General features: G+C 46.8%; 1 protein-coding gene across 2 annotated transcripts in view; it reads right to left on the minus strand.

Moving 5' to 3' along the window:
- Positions 1-13,582, minus strand: part of CUL4A (cullin 4A) — a gene marked incomplete at its 5' end in the record, with an annotated part of 44,427 nt that overhangs the window by 12,515 nt on the left and 18,330 nt on the right. For both annotated transcript variants that reach the window (XM_082675505.1, XM_082675506.1), the window contains 7 exons: positions 4,234-4,341; positions 4,917-5,002; positions 5,085-5,195; positions 5,493-5,597; positions 6,914-7,106; positions 10,161-10,279; positions 12,468-12,535. In XM_082675505.1, coding sequence (XP_082531631.1) covers positions 4,234-4,341; positions 4,917-5,002; positions 5,085-5,195; positions 5,493-5,597; positions 6,914-7,106; positions 10,161-10,279; positions 12,468-12,535 — 790 coding nt within the window. The remainder of the gene's footprint in view (positions 1-4,233; positions 4,342-4,916; positions 5,003-5,084; positions 5,196-5,492; positions 5,598-6,913; positions 7,107-10,160; positions 10,280-12,467; positions 12,536-13,582) is intronic.

A 13,582-nucleotide genomic window follows, 5' to 3' on the forward strand; every position in this document is an offset into this window, starting at 1 on the left:
TCTGTCAAAAGCTTTTTCTGCATCTATTGAGATGATCATATGGTATTTATTCTTCAATTTGTTAATATGGTGTATCACTTGATTGATTTGCGTATATTGAAGAATCCTGGCATCCCTGGGATAAATTCCACTTGATCGTGGTGTACGATCCTTTTAATGTGTTGTTGGATTCTGTTTGCTAGTATTTTGTTGAGGATTTCTGCATGTATAATTCATCAGTGATACTGATCTGTAATTTTCTCTTTTTGTAGTACGTTTGCCTGGTGTTGGTATCAGGGTGATGGTGGCCTCATAGAATGAGTTTGGGAGTGTTCCTTCCTCTGCAATTTTTTGGAAGAGTTTGAGAAGGATGGGTGTTAGCTCTTCTTTAAATGTTTGACAGAATTCACCTGTGAAGCCACCTGGTCCTGGACTTTTGTTTGTTGGGAGATTTTTAATCACAGTTTCAATTTCATTACTTGTGACTGATCTGTTCATATTTTCTATTTCTTCCTAGTTCAGTCTTAGAAGGTTATACCTTTCTAAGAATTTGTCCATTTCTTCCAGGTTGTCCATTTTATTGGCACAGAGCTGCCTGTAGTAGTCTCTTATGATGCTTTATATTTCTGCGGTGTCCATTGTAACTTCTCCTTTTTAATTTCTAATTTTATTGATTTGCGTCCTCTCCCTCTTTTTCCTTTTTGTTTTTATTTTATTTACTTATTTATGGCTGCACTGGGTCTTCGTTGCTGCACACGGGCTTTCTCTAGTTGCGGCGAGCGGGGGCTACCCTTTGTTGCGGTGCGCATGCTTCTCATCGCGGTGGCTTCTCTCATTGCGGAGCACAGGCTCTAGGCACGCGGGCTTCAATAGTTGTGGCATGCGGGTTCTAGAGTGCAGGCTCAGTAGTTGTGGCGCATGGGCTTAGTTGCTCCACGGCATGTGGGATCTTCCCGGACCAGGACTCGCACCTGTTGACCCCTGCATTGGCAGGCGGATTCTTAACCACTGCACCACCAGGGAAGTCTCGCTCCCTCTTTTTCTTGGTGAGTCTGGCTAAAGGTTTAGCAATTTTGTTTATCTTCTCAGAGAACCAGCTTTTAGTTCTACTGATCTTTGCTATTGTTTTCTTTGTTTCTATTTCATTTCTTTCTGCTCTGATCTTTATGATTTCTTTCCTTCTGCTAACTTCAGGGTTTTTTAGTTCCTCTTTCTCTAGTTCCTTTAGGTGTAAGGTTAGGTTGTTTATTTGAGATTTTTCTTGTTTCTTGAGGTAGGCTTGTATTGCTATAAACTTCCCTCTTAGAACTGCTTTTGCTGCATCCCATAGGTTTTGGATCGGCGTGTTTTCATTGTCATTTGTCTCTAGGTAATTTCTGATTTCCTCTTTGATTTCTTCAGTGATCTCCTGGTTATTTAGTAACGTATTGTTTAGCCTCCATGTGTTTGTGATTTTTACGTTTTTTTCCCTGTAACTGATTTCTAATTTCAGAGCGTTGTGGTCAGAAAAGATGCTTGACATGATTTTGATTTTCTTAAATTTACCAAAGATTGATTTATGATCCAAGATGTGATCTATCCTGGAGAACGATCCATGTGCACTTGAGAAGAAAGTGTAATCTGCCGTTTTTGGATGAAATGTCCTATAAATATCAATTAAATCTATCTGGTCTATTGTGTCATTTAAAGCTTGTGTTTCCTTATTAATTTTCTGTCTGGATCGTGTAGGTGAGGTGTTAAAGTTCCCCACTATTCTTGTGTTACTGTTGATTTCCTCTTTTACAGCTGTTAGCAGTTGCCTTACGTATTGAGGTGCTCCTATGTTGGGTGCATATATAATTGTTAAATCTTCTTGGATTGATCCCTTGATCATTATGTAGTGTCCTTCCCTGTCTCTTGTAACATTCTTTAAAGTCTATTTCATCTGATACGAGTATTGCTACTCCAGCTTTCTTTTGATTTCCATTTGCATAGAATATCTTTCTCCATCCCCTCACTTTCAGTCTGTATGTGTCCCTAGGTCTGAAGTGGGTCTCTTGCAGACAGCATATATATGGGTCTTGTTTTCGTATGCATTCAGCGAGCCTGTGTCTTTTGGTTGGAGCATTTAATCCATTCACGTTTAAGGTAATTATTGATACATATGTGCCTATGACCATTTTCTTAATTCCTATGGGTTTGTTTTTGTAGGTCCTTTTCTTCTCTTGTGTTTCCCACCTAGAGAAGTTCCTTTAGCATTTGTTGTAGAGCTGGTTTGGTGGTGCTGAATTCTCTTAGCTTTTGCTTGTCTGTGAAACTTTTGATTTCTCCATCGAATCTGAATGAGATCCTTGCTGGGTAGAGTAATCTTGGTTGTAGGTTCTTCCCTTTCATCACTTTAAATATGTCATGCCACTCCCTTCTGGCTTGTAGAGTTTCTGCTGAGAAATCAGCTGTTAACCTTATGGGAGTTCCCTTGTATATTAGTTGTTGTTTTTCCCTTGCTGCTTTCAATAATTTTTCTTTGTCTTTAATTTTTGCCAATTTGATTTCTATGTGTCTTGTCATGTTTCTCCTTGGGTTTATCCTGTATGGGTCTCTCTGTGCTTCCTGGACTTGGGTGGCTATTTCCTTTCCCATGTTAGGGAAGTTTTTGACTATAATCTCTTCAAATATTTTCTCAGGTCCTTTTTCTCTCTCTTCTCCTTCTGGGACCCCTATAATGTGAATGTTGTTGCATTTAATGTTGTCCCAGAGGTCTCTTAGGCTGTCTTCATCTCTTTTCATTCTTTTTTCTTTATTCTGTTCCGTGGCAGTGAATTCCACCATTCTGTCTTCCAGGTCACTTATCTGTTCTTCTGCCTCAGTTATTCTGCTATTGATTCCTTCTAGTGTATTTTTCATTTCAGTTATTGTATTGTTCATCTCTGTTTGTTTGTTCTTTAATTCTTCTAGGTCTTTGTTAAACATTTCTTGCATCTTCTCAATCTTTGCCTCCATTCTTTTTCCAAGGTCCTGGATCATCTTCACTATCATTATTCTGAATTCTTTTTCTGGAAGGCTGCCTACCTCCACTTCATTTAGTTGTTTCTCTGGGGTTTTATCTTGTTCCTTCATCTGGTACAAAGTCCTCTGCCTTTTCATTTTGTCTACCTTTCTGTGCATGTGGTCTTCCTTCCGCAGGCTGCAGAACTGTAGTTCTTCTTGCTTCTGCTGTCTGCCCTCTGGTGGATGAGGCTCTCTCAGCCTGAACTATTTTGATACAACTGAACAGACCTGCAGCACCATGAGTGGGGTACGCCCGGGGGGAGGAGGTAAGGGGTGTCTTCTGGAGAAGGTGACTGGGAAGACAAGTGTCTCCCAGATGGTGGGGGGGTGTGGTGGTTTTCTGCAGAAGAGGTTCCACTGGGAGGGTCACACCTGGGCCCGGGAGCAAGAGAGAACCGGGTGCGTGTGGCGTGCCTCAGAGTCTTCCATCGGGTGGAGAGATTCAGGGAGGGAGGGCCGAGCCCATGGCTGTGGAGGTCCCTTGGGGCAAGCGGACACATAGGCTGGAGGCTGAGTGGGGCATGTGCGCAAGGGGAAGGAAGCGGAGGGGGCTTCCAGAGAACATCAGCATTCAGGATGGAGGGAAGGGAAAAAAGAGAAGAAAACCACAAAGGCAACTGACTAGTGGGGTCAGAAACAGAAGAACAGCCAAGGAAAGATACTGTCTTGAAAACAGGAAGAAGGGCTCCAAGAGGCAGTGCTCTGCCCCGGCTCCCAGGGTCCAGGGCTCCATGCCCAGCTCTCTTCCTGGAGGCCTGGCACCAGCCAGCTGGCGCCCTGACCAGCGGTCCAGGTGCTGCTTCCTTCTCTGCATGTTCCGTGCCCGAGCCCAGGGTTCTCCCCAGTACCCGCACGTCCCCAGAGAACCAGAGTGATGGCCGGCACACACACTATCCCCTGCCCCTCGCGGGACCCTGGCACTGTCTACAACGGGCGGGAGGGACAGCCAGACAAGGAGGCCCATGGCTCCGCATGCAGGAACTTTTTTAAAAAGCGCCTGTGCCAGCACCTTCTTCACGGGTGGCCGGTGGACACGGAGACAAAAAGCGTCTACTGCGAACACTGTTGAGACAGAGACGACTGGGGTTTTGACCAAGTGCGTGATTTAAACACTCCTTGAAAGAGAGCACATCTGTGCCGGCATGGGTGCTACAAGGGGGAGGTCCGTGGGGCTCTGGAGCACCAGTACATGAATAACAAAGGGCATTCGGGCTTTAAAACGCTTACCTCTGGAGTTAGATGTACTTCCATGGGGGTGTATGTCGGCCAGTATCCCATCGTAAGTATGTTCACTGTCAGGTCTATAGAGCCTGGGTCACTTTGATTCTGCATATACTAAAAACAAAGAAAATCAGGACAGAATGATTACTTTAGAATATCACCAAAAAGAATTAATTCATTAAAAAGTAAATGGTGTCATTTTCAAAGTACAGTTTACCTTGTGTTTTCATTTATTTTAGTCCCTGGAACATATTTCACCAAAACCACACACCCTGTTCTAAAGTCACTAGAAATGTTTTCTCTTCTTTAGTCAAATAAGGATCATTAAAATCATTTAAGTCAAATTTTTAGTGTGCAATTTTAGGGATTATTTTCCCTTTTTCTTTTTTTGGCTATACTGCACAGCTCGCGGGATCTTCGTTCCCCAACCAGGGACTGAACCTGGGCCCTTGGCGGTGAAAGAGTGGAGTCTTAACCACTGGACTGCCAGGGAATTCCCAGGGATTATTTTTCTTTTTCATTTTGAAGTTAAGTTTTTTGAATATGTGCGATGTTAACGGTGTAATTTTTAAGGACGAGGATTCTACACAATTCACACACTTATGTACATAATTTACATAATCATTTCTCACAATTTAAAATAGGATACTTTTTAAAAAGCTGTTTTACTTGACAAGAACACAACTTGCCTGCTTGAAATGAACCATGATGTCCTTAGAGAGCTCCATGTCCTTGAACATGCCTTCCAGCTTGCTGGTGAAAGCAGCCCCACACTCTGGACACAAGCGGACTGCAGGTGAGCATCCTGGGAGAACACCCATGGGGCACCAAGCCCCACCCCCGCGCCCCGCGCTCACCGTGCTTCAGCTTCGACAGCATAGACTTTTCAGCATCAACGGAGGCACTTTTTCCAACGAGGAGTCTTTTTGCTAAATCTTTCTTATAAAATGCCTCAAAGACATCTTTACCTATTTATGAGCAAGTGAGGACAACGTTAAGTCATTAGATAGCCACCATGCAAATGTTCACCTCGACAGCTGAGACAGCCGGAGGGGCGTCCACCCTGACGCCAGCCAGCTCTACCCACTGAATCCCCACAAACACCTCACTCAGTTCGTGGCAGCCGTCACCCTAGTCCCTGTGGTAACAGGGAAGCGGACACATTCCTGTTTTTCTCAACAGAAGATGGGGCCGGACTACAGACGCTCTGTGGACACCGCGTCCTCTGTGCCCGGCGGTGAGGAGATGCCGCGAGCCCCGCTCACCGTGAATGAACCGGAATAGGATCATGATCTTGTCCAGGATCCTCTCCAGCTCCTCGTCCGTTGCTTCCTTATTACCTGCTCTCAATTTTGAATCAACGTGCTTTGCTGTAAGAGGTTCAATTATTTGAAAAATAAGTATTCTTTATATAATACATATTCTAAATAGATGAAGGAAGAGATTTGATTTCTCCACATAAAAACTGAACAGTAACACTCTGGAACCTTTCCAAAATGACATTATTATGAGATAAAAAGGCAAACACCTGATTTTCTAAGATCTGTACTTTCAGGGCACCGAGAACAAACACTTTGATCCCATGCTGGGGCTCATGACACATGAGTGCTCCAGAAATTGCAGTACCCCATCTTCAAGATGTGCTGTGATACATCCGGGTGAGACTTTCTCAAGAGAAAGCACTCTTCTCAGGGCTGACAATGCAGGGACAGAGCAGTTCTGCTTGGGCTTCTTGTTTCTGAGATACATGAACCCACCATGACCTGGCTTAAGGAAGGCAGAACCCAAGTTCCCAAGAGTCTGAAACCATCTTTAGAGAAATCGCAATCCATAAAGTGGTTCAAAGGCTAAATTAAATTGCCTTTAAACTTCTCCTCTTGTTGCTTTTTTCCCCTTATCATCCTTTATTACGAAATATTCTGAACACACACAGAAGTAGTCACTGGCACAGTGAACCCCATGTTCCCACCACACGTTTTCAACAACCCTCAACAGAGCCCAAGTCTGCATCATGCCTCCCCTGCCCTTTGCCTCCTGTCAGTCTCAAAAAAAAAAATTAAAAAAATTTACTCACTAATGAAATTCTGTGAATCCTAAAATATTTTGATATTATCATGAAATAATTATATAAAGTGGTAATTTAAAACCTGTTTCATCTTAAAATATGCTATCTCCTAAGATGTCAATTTTACCGTACTTTAATACTGACCGGAGGATACAAAGATAGTGACTAAATAGCATCTCCTGTTAAGTATTATCTAGAGATTGACAGTTATCCTCATAACCTCGTGACGTTCATATGTAACAAACCTCAATCCAATTTCTGAGCAGAAATCACTGGCTTGTAGTCGACATAGAGAATCAGGGCTCATCCTTACAAAAACAGCTCTGGAGCTGTGAGTAGTACAAACTAGGATAAATCTTTATGTCCCTTCCTCTCTTATGATGTCAAGCTCCACTTCCTTACAAAATCACAACTACATTCACCCTTATGCAAGCACCACGCACTTACATATGTATCTAATACACCTGTAAGCACACAGCTGTGGGCATGGTTTTTTGGGAAGGTGTGTCCTGTTAAGGCATGTGCCCTGCCCTCCCCATACGGAGGCTGAGCCTTTGGGAAACAATCTACTGGAGTTCTGCTTTATCCCGTTAAGAAAAGGATAGAAGCACGCGTTTGTACCGATCAGCTCTGCAGGTCTGTTTGGCCTCTTGTTGATGAACGACTCGAAGGACTCCTTCATCAGGTTGATGAACTTCTCGTTCCTCTGGAAGCACACCTCCATCACGTGGTCTACCCGGTCCTTGAAATCCAGCAGGTCCTGCACCATATCCTTGTCTTTTTCAGGATTGATAACAATTGTTGTCCCAAAAGTCTGCAAAAACATACCCCAAGTCATCAACAGGTTTCTGATACAACACAATTTTTCTCCTGCTATCAAACAATCATGATAGTTTTATATAAATTAACCACTCCTGGTGTTAAACACTAAATAGTTTCAAAAGTTCCACAAATTTAGTCCACCTTCTAAAAATTAAGTGGATATGCAACTAATGCTTTAGGGTTACAATTCTGCTTCTGGAAGAATTTATCAATTACTGGGGAAATGTCTGTTGCTTTCTGAAGAAAAAATTTTAATTATAAATTCCTCAAATAGAAAGTAATCCCCTTAACCTGATACACCTATTTGGACTTCCTGACTATAGTTTTCTTTCCCCTTCACTTCTAACCGTGGGTGGTTTAGAGCCTGGTTTTTAGCCTGTATTTTTAATTTAAAGATGCTATTTAAACATTACTAAAAGTCTGTGCGTGACAACAACAGTTCACTATCTGATGAAAAACTACCAGCTGAAGAGACGCTGAACACAACCGTGGTTCAATGTAAGACACGTCTTCACAGGAAACACACACAGTTGCACGTCAAAGGTGCCCGTGGAGGCTGATCGCTGGTGAAAAGGTACAAATGACGTGGCATAAAGACCTTCTGGAGAGGGACAGGGCATGACCAGCAGGGGCAGCAGGGACTCAGTCTTCACTCTGTACCCTTTCACACTGACAGGATTTTAAAATAATGTACATAAGACCACGACACATGAGGGTCAGCTTTATTTTGTGAGGAAACACTGTGCTGTCACGGCGTAACTGCTTATCATTAGTGGACCCTCAGAACCGTGTGCACACGCTGACCTTTCCTGCCGAGAATGGACACTGCAAAGGTGAACTCCTGTGTTCAGCACCTGTTCCTGTTCTCTCAGGACTACTGGTCAGCAAAACCCTAAATCTCCACTGGCCTTTCTGAACATAAAGCTCCAGTGCTGGCCCAGCGTGAGTCGCTCATGCCTTTCAGCTCAATGCAACCGCACAAAATCCTGGGGGCATGTGTGCGTGCTTGCGTGTGTGCGTGTGTCCAAGCTGGCCACGTGCAGACCAACATGCGACTTCAGGTCTGATCATTTCCTTTATCTTCTTCCTCAGCTGAATTTTCCCTGTGACAGTCACAGATTCACGTGCAGCAGAAACAGTGGTGATGTCCTCGCACACTAAGCCTCGTCTCCCCGACGGTGCCCTGTGGGAAGCTACTGAGCAGCGCCCCAGCCAGGACACTGGCCTTGACACAGCCCACCCATCCCACCCCGACGGGTCGCGGTGTTCGCCTGTAGCTCCCTGTGTGTGCGTCGCCTGGGCAGGCATCACCTGTGTGTGTCATCTACACCCACGGCCAAGAGGACAAGCAGTCAGCACCACAAGGATCTCTCCTGTTGCCTTTTGATAACCATACACACACGCACATGCACGCATACACACGCAGAAACCCGCAAGCACATGCTTACATAGTAAATCCTGGATTTCTAGGAAACAAAGTAGCATACACACCCACCTGACATACCAAAATACGTGAGAGTTCCCACTGAGCAAAGGCATGAGATCACGTTTATACAGTAGATTCACAAAAACAACTTCTGAAAATCTCAATTGTAGAACTCAGCTAGTGTCGGGTTGGCCAAAAGGTTCGTTCAGTTTCTTCTGCAAGATGGCTCTAGTAGCGCTTAGCTGCCTTTAACTTCATTCAAAAGAATTTTGTTAGACTGTATTGTGACAGCTGTCACATCAGTGTGCATTTAAAAAAAGACATCAAAATTGGTGAATCTCTGTGTAGTCATTTTAATACTGAAGATGGAAGAAAAAACAACATTCTCGGCATATTGTGCTTTATTATTTCAAGAAAGGTAAAAACGCAACTGAAGCACAGAAAAGATCTGCGCAGGGCATGGAGAAGGCGCTGTGGCTGCTGGAACGCGTCGGAAGTGGTTGGCGAAGTTCCGTGCTGGAGATTGCTCGCTGGACGAGGCTCCGGTCGAGTAGGCCAGTTCAAGCTGATAGCGATCAAACCGAGACATTCATTGAGAACAGTCAATGTTACACCACGGGGTAGAGAGCCAAAATGCTCAGACTCTCCAAATCAAGCACTGAACGTCATGCGCACCAGCGTGGTTATGTTCATCGCTTTGATGTTTGGGTTCCACGTAAGTTAAGCGAAGAAAACCTACTGGATGGTATTTCCGCAGATAATTCTCTACTGAAACGTTCTGTTTTTAAAACAAATCGTGACGGGCGATGCAAAGTGGATACTGTACAGTAATGAGTGGATACTGTACAGTAAAGAGATCGTGGGGCAAGTGAAATGGACCACCACCAACCACACCAAAGGCCAGTCTTCATCCAAAAAAGGTGATGTTGTGTGTGGGGTGGGATTGGAAGGGAGTCCTCTATTATGAGCTCCTTCCGGAAAACCAAACAATTAATTCCAACAGGTACTGCTCCCAATGAGACCAACTGAAAGCAGCACTCGATGAAAAGTGTCTGGAATTAGTCAACAGAAAACACATAATCTTCCATTAGGATAACGCAAGACCATATGTTTCTATGATGACCAGGCAAAAACTGTTACAGCTTGGCTGGGAAGTTCTGATTCATCCACCGTATCGCCAGACACTGCACCTTCAGATATCCATTTATTTCAGTCTTTACAGAATTCTCTTAATGAAAAAAAATGCAATTCCCTGGAAGACAGTGAAAGGCACCTGAACAGTTCTCTGCTGAAAAAGGTAAAAAGTTTTGGGACGACGGAATTATGAAGTTGCCTGAAAAATGGCAGAAGGTAGTGGAACAAAACAGTGAATAAGTTGTTCAATAAAGTTCTTGGTGAAAATGAAAAATGTGTCTTTTATTTCTACTTGAAAACCGAAGGAACTTTTTGGCCAACCCAATACTTACACTGACGACAAATGGCCAAATGGCAGCTTTTAAAATGTGTTTACACCCAGACGGTATTCATCCCTCAAACTCCTGTGCATGGGGGACCTGGAGGGACATGTGTGATGCTGGCCCCACGCCCGTCCCTCACAGAGCCCGACCGATGGCCACGCACCTTGATATACTCGCTCCAGTGCTGCAGCAGCGCCTGCTGGCCGCCCCGCACGCGGCTGAACAGCTGGTACATCTGAGTGAGGTCAGGCACTCTGTTCTCATCCAACAGGTGGTCCAGCCCTGAGATCACACGGCAATGTTAGCTCGGCACAGCGGGCGGGACGGCGGCACGAGCAAAAGCTAGGCTGGGCTGGGGCTCGCGGCACACAGGGCCCCCGCGGACGCGGAAACCCAGGGGTCGGCTGGTTCCTAGGCGGGCAAGGCCCCGTGACGCAGCCCAGCAGGCGAGTCTGGTCCCCTGAGCACCACGCTGGGAGGTGTAGTCCCCACTCCTTCCCCGCACGGAGGCCCCTTATTTGGCCACTGCAGCAAAGGTCCGAAGAACGCTCACACCAACTCTCTGACCTGGGAGCTTTACGACCCCAAATCACTTCTGATTTAGTCCATCAGCCAGAAAGTATATCTGCCTAAGATAACCTATCAAATCTAATCTTTTAGTTGACTTATTTTATTCACCTGTATAATAAATTGTGGAAGGAAAACATGTATTGTTTATCAGATACTTGGAGGTGCTTAACAGCATTTTTTTAGGTCTTTACTATTTCAGGTTTTAACAAAGATTTACAAAGATTTTCTAAAACCACCACAGCCAGAGAGCTTCGTGAAGGACGCTCTAACCACCTGCTTTCTGGTAACTGTGGGGAGGCAGTGAGGTTAGAGCGGAGAAGCTGTGAGCCAGTCACGTGACTGCAGCCTCAGCTTCGGCTGTGAATCAGGCACCGTCCACACGTCAAAGACACACAAACACGTAGGCTGTGCCGACGGACCCTGAGCAAGGCTCTAAATGTCTGTATTTCTCTCAATTACGATTTGATCTACTGATGCAGATAACTTATTCTACAACTGATCTACTGAAACGCTGAATGATGACTTAAAAATTCAAAAATTATAGCTTTTAATTTTTAAAATGCCTTTAATAAAATTTAGACTATACTCTTACATATATATAATTTTCCATTTTCTTGAAATAATTTTGCTTATCAAAATACACACTGAAACGATTCATCCAAATTTCTACTGTCTACTTGAAGTTCCCTTTTCTTCTAAAAGTGACTCCTTTTTGGACCGCCCTGGTGGTCCAGTGGTTAAGACCCTGTGCTTCCACTGCAGGGGACGAGGGTTCGATCCCTGGTCAGGGAACTAAGATCCCTCATGCCATACGGCGTGGCACCCCCGCCCCCCCAAAAAAAGTGACTCCTTTTTAATAAACACCTAGTATGAAATCGGAGGACACTTGTTTCAGGTGGACAGTAAATCGAGGCTCCATCCACGTGGAAACGTACCAGTGTGTGGGCTCCAGTGTGATGTGAGCAGGAGACACCAGATTCGCAGCCTGGCCCTTGGCTTTCAGGCCGTGATCTAAGGCACTAGTGTCTCGCTGTAAACTGGGGCTGTTCTAGGACCAGAAGGCATTTACATGAAGTACAGCAGATGCTCACGAACACTAATTCTCTCCTTTTGGCTTCATTCTGGTTTCACTTGGAAGCCCCATGTTTAGTGTCTCATTAGAGATAATATTACCATCTGGAAAAGCAGATCCCAACCAGATGCACTTGGGGGCTATTGGGCCTTCCCCAAATTAGACTTTAAGGTTTCCAATAGCTTGAAACAGATCCCGTGGCTCCAAAATGACTTTCAAGCACAACACTAAGTGCTATAAAAAGCAACACCAAGCACGAAAGTGTGCAAGGTTAGACTGTACTCATTACAGTGAGGGTGGGAGTGGAAACGTCACATCACCTCTAACAGCACGGCGCTAAAACTGCACCGTCAGCCGCGTGCCGAGCTGGCCTGGTCCGCCTCTGTCCTGGGGCCATGGCGCCAGCAGCTCATCTGCCGCAGAGCCGCACGCAGGGCAGGGATGCAGCCCGCGGGCGCCCCCGGCCCGTCGGACCGCGCGTGTCCACACCTGCGGGTCAGTGCCCAGGAGGGACGTCCCCGTACAGGATGGGGCCTGTGAGCACAGCCCAGGCCGTCTGCCGGCCAGAGGGCCTCTCGCAACCAACCTCTCAGCCTGGATAGGACTTCACGTGATTTTAGCTTAAACTGTGGTTCTTACGGGCGCCTTTCACTATTGCGTGTAATCAGTTTTCCCCTTAAGGGCTAATGTCCATCATTTTTCCAATGATTTTAGTGCCTGTCTTCTTACAACAATGAGTGTCCTCGCGTGCTTACAATGCTCCGCTAACTCTCTTAGCAAATCAAGGACGAGCAATCAGTGCAGAGACACAGAGCTGGGAAAACCTACCTTTCTGCAGAATCGCTGTTAAATGTTCTCCTAACAGCTGCTTCTCCACACAGGCAATCAGTGGTTTCCTGGGAAGTAAACAGAGGCGTGTCAGGAAGGAAGTACAGGGGAGAGCCTGTCGGCTGTGGAGGACGGGGACCCCCATCCACGCAGCTGAGCCCAAGTCAGCACACGCCCAGCCATCGCCGACGCCGACACAGACTCAGGTCACCAGGGCCCCGGGAGAGGCGGACAGCAGCGGAAGGGAGGCACCCTCGCCCACCGCACCTGGGGACGACCCGGGCGGGCTGCCCGCGACCCTGCCCTGCCCGGGTCCCACAGACGGTCTCCTGCACCCACAGCTGCCCCTCTGCCCTCACTTCTTCCTGCCTGTCTTCCCCCAGGACCACTCTTCAAAATCTGACTTCTCAGAGCGGCCGCGAGAATGTCCTGCAGGACACATAGCTGCCACTCCTCCCCCATCGCCCCTGCTCGCTCAGCTCTTCTTTTAGGAGATCAGAGCCCCCACTTCGCTCCCAGGGGTATTGACCTCGGCCTTCATTTTGAGGAATTTTTCACCGCACCACCTCAGGTGAACCTCAGGGCGACCCCAGAGGCAGGCGCGGCAGGCACTCGGGCTCCGGGCATGGAGGGCCCAGAGGTGTGGCCTGCACCGACACCCGCAGCGCCCGTCCCGAGGGTAGCGGCGTGCACGGGCGAGGCGGGAAGGGGCGCCCGGAGCGCAGCCCGTAGGCTGCCGCGGCTCCTTACCTGCGCCACCTCCCTCCTGTTTCTCCGAAAACCGTTTCTCACTCTGTGACCTTTGAATCGCCCGACACCACAGGAGCCACCTCGGGCAGCGCCCCTCGAAACCCTAACCTGAGGGGGGCCACCCTCTGCTCTGCTTAACTCTCAGACACTCCTAAGCAAGACTGGGGAAGGGGCAGTTATAACACAGCATCTACACACCGGAGCCCGGGGAGGAGGGGCCGAGGGGCCCGGCACCACCGGGCGCTGCACACAGTCTCCTCCACCCCCTCGCCCCCTCCCACCCCCGTGGACCCCGCTTCGGCCCGACGGCACCGCATCTCCAGCGCCAGGTGTCTGACAGCAGCCTCACCTCTGCTTCACGACCC

The sequence above is a fragment of the Grampus griseus genome (assembly GCF_964374135.1).
Source record: "Grampus griseus genome assembly, chromosome: 18".
Taxonomy (NCBI): domain Eukaryota; kingdom Metazoa; phylum Chordata; class Mammalia; order Artiodactyla; family Delphinidae; genus Grampus; species Grampus griseus.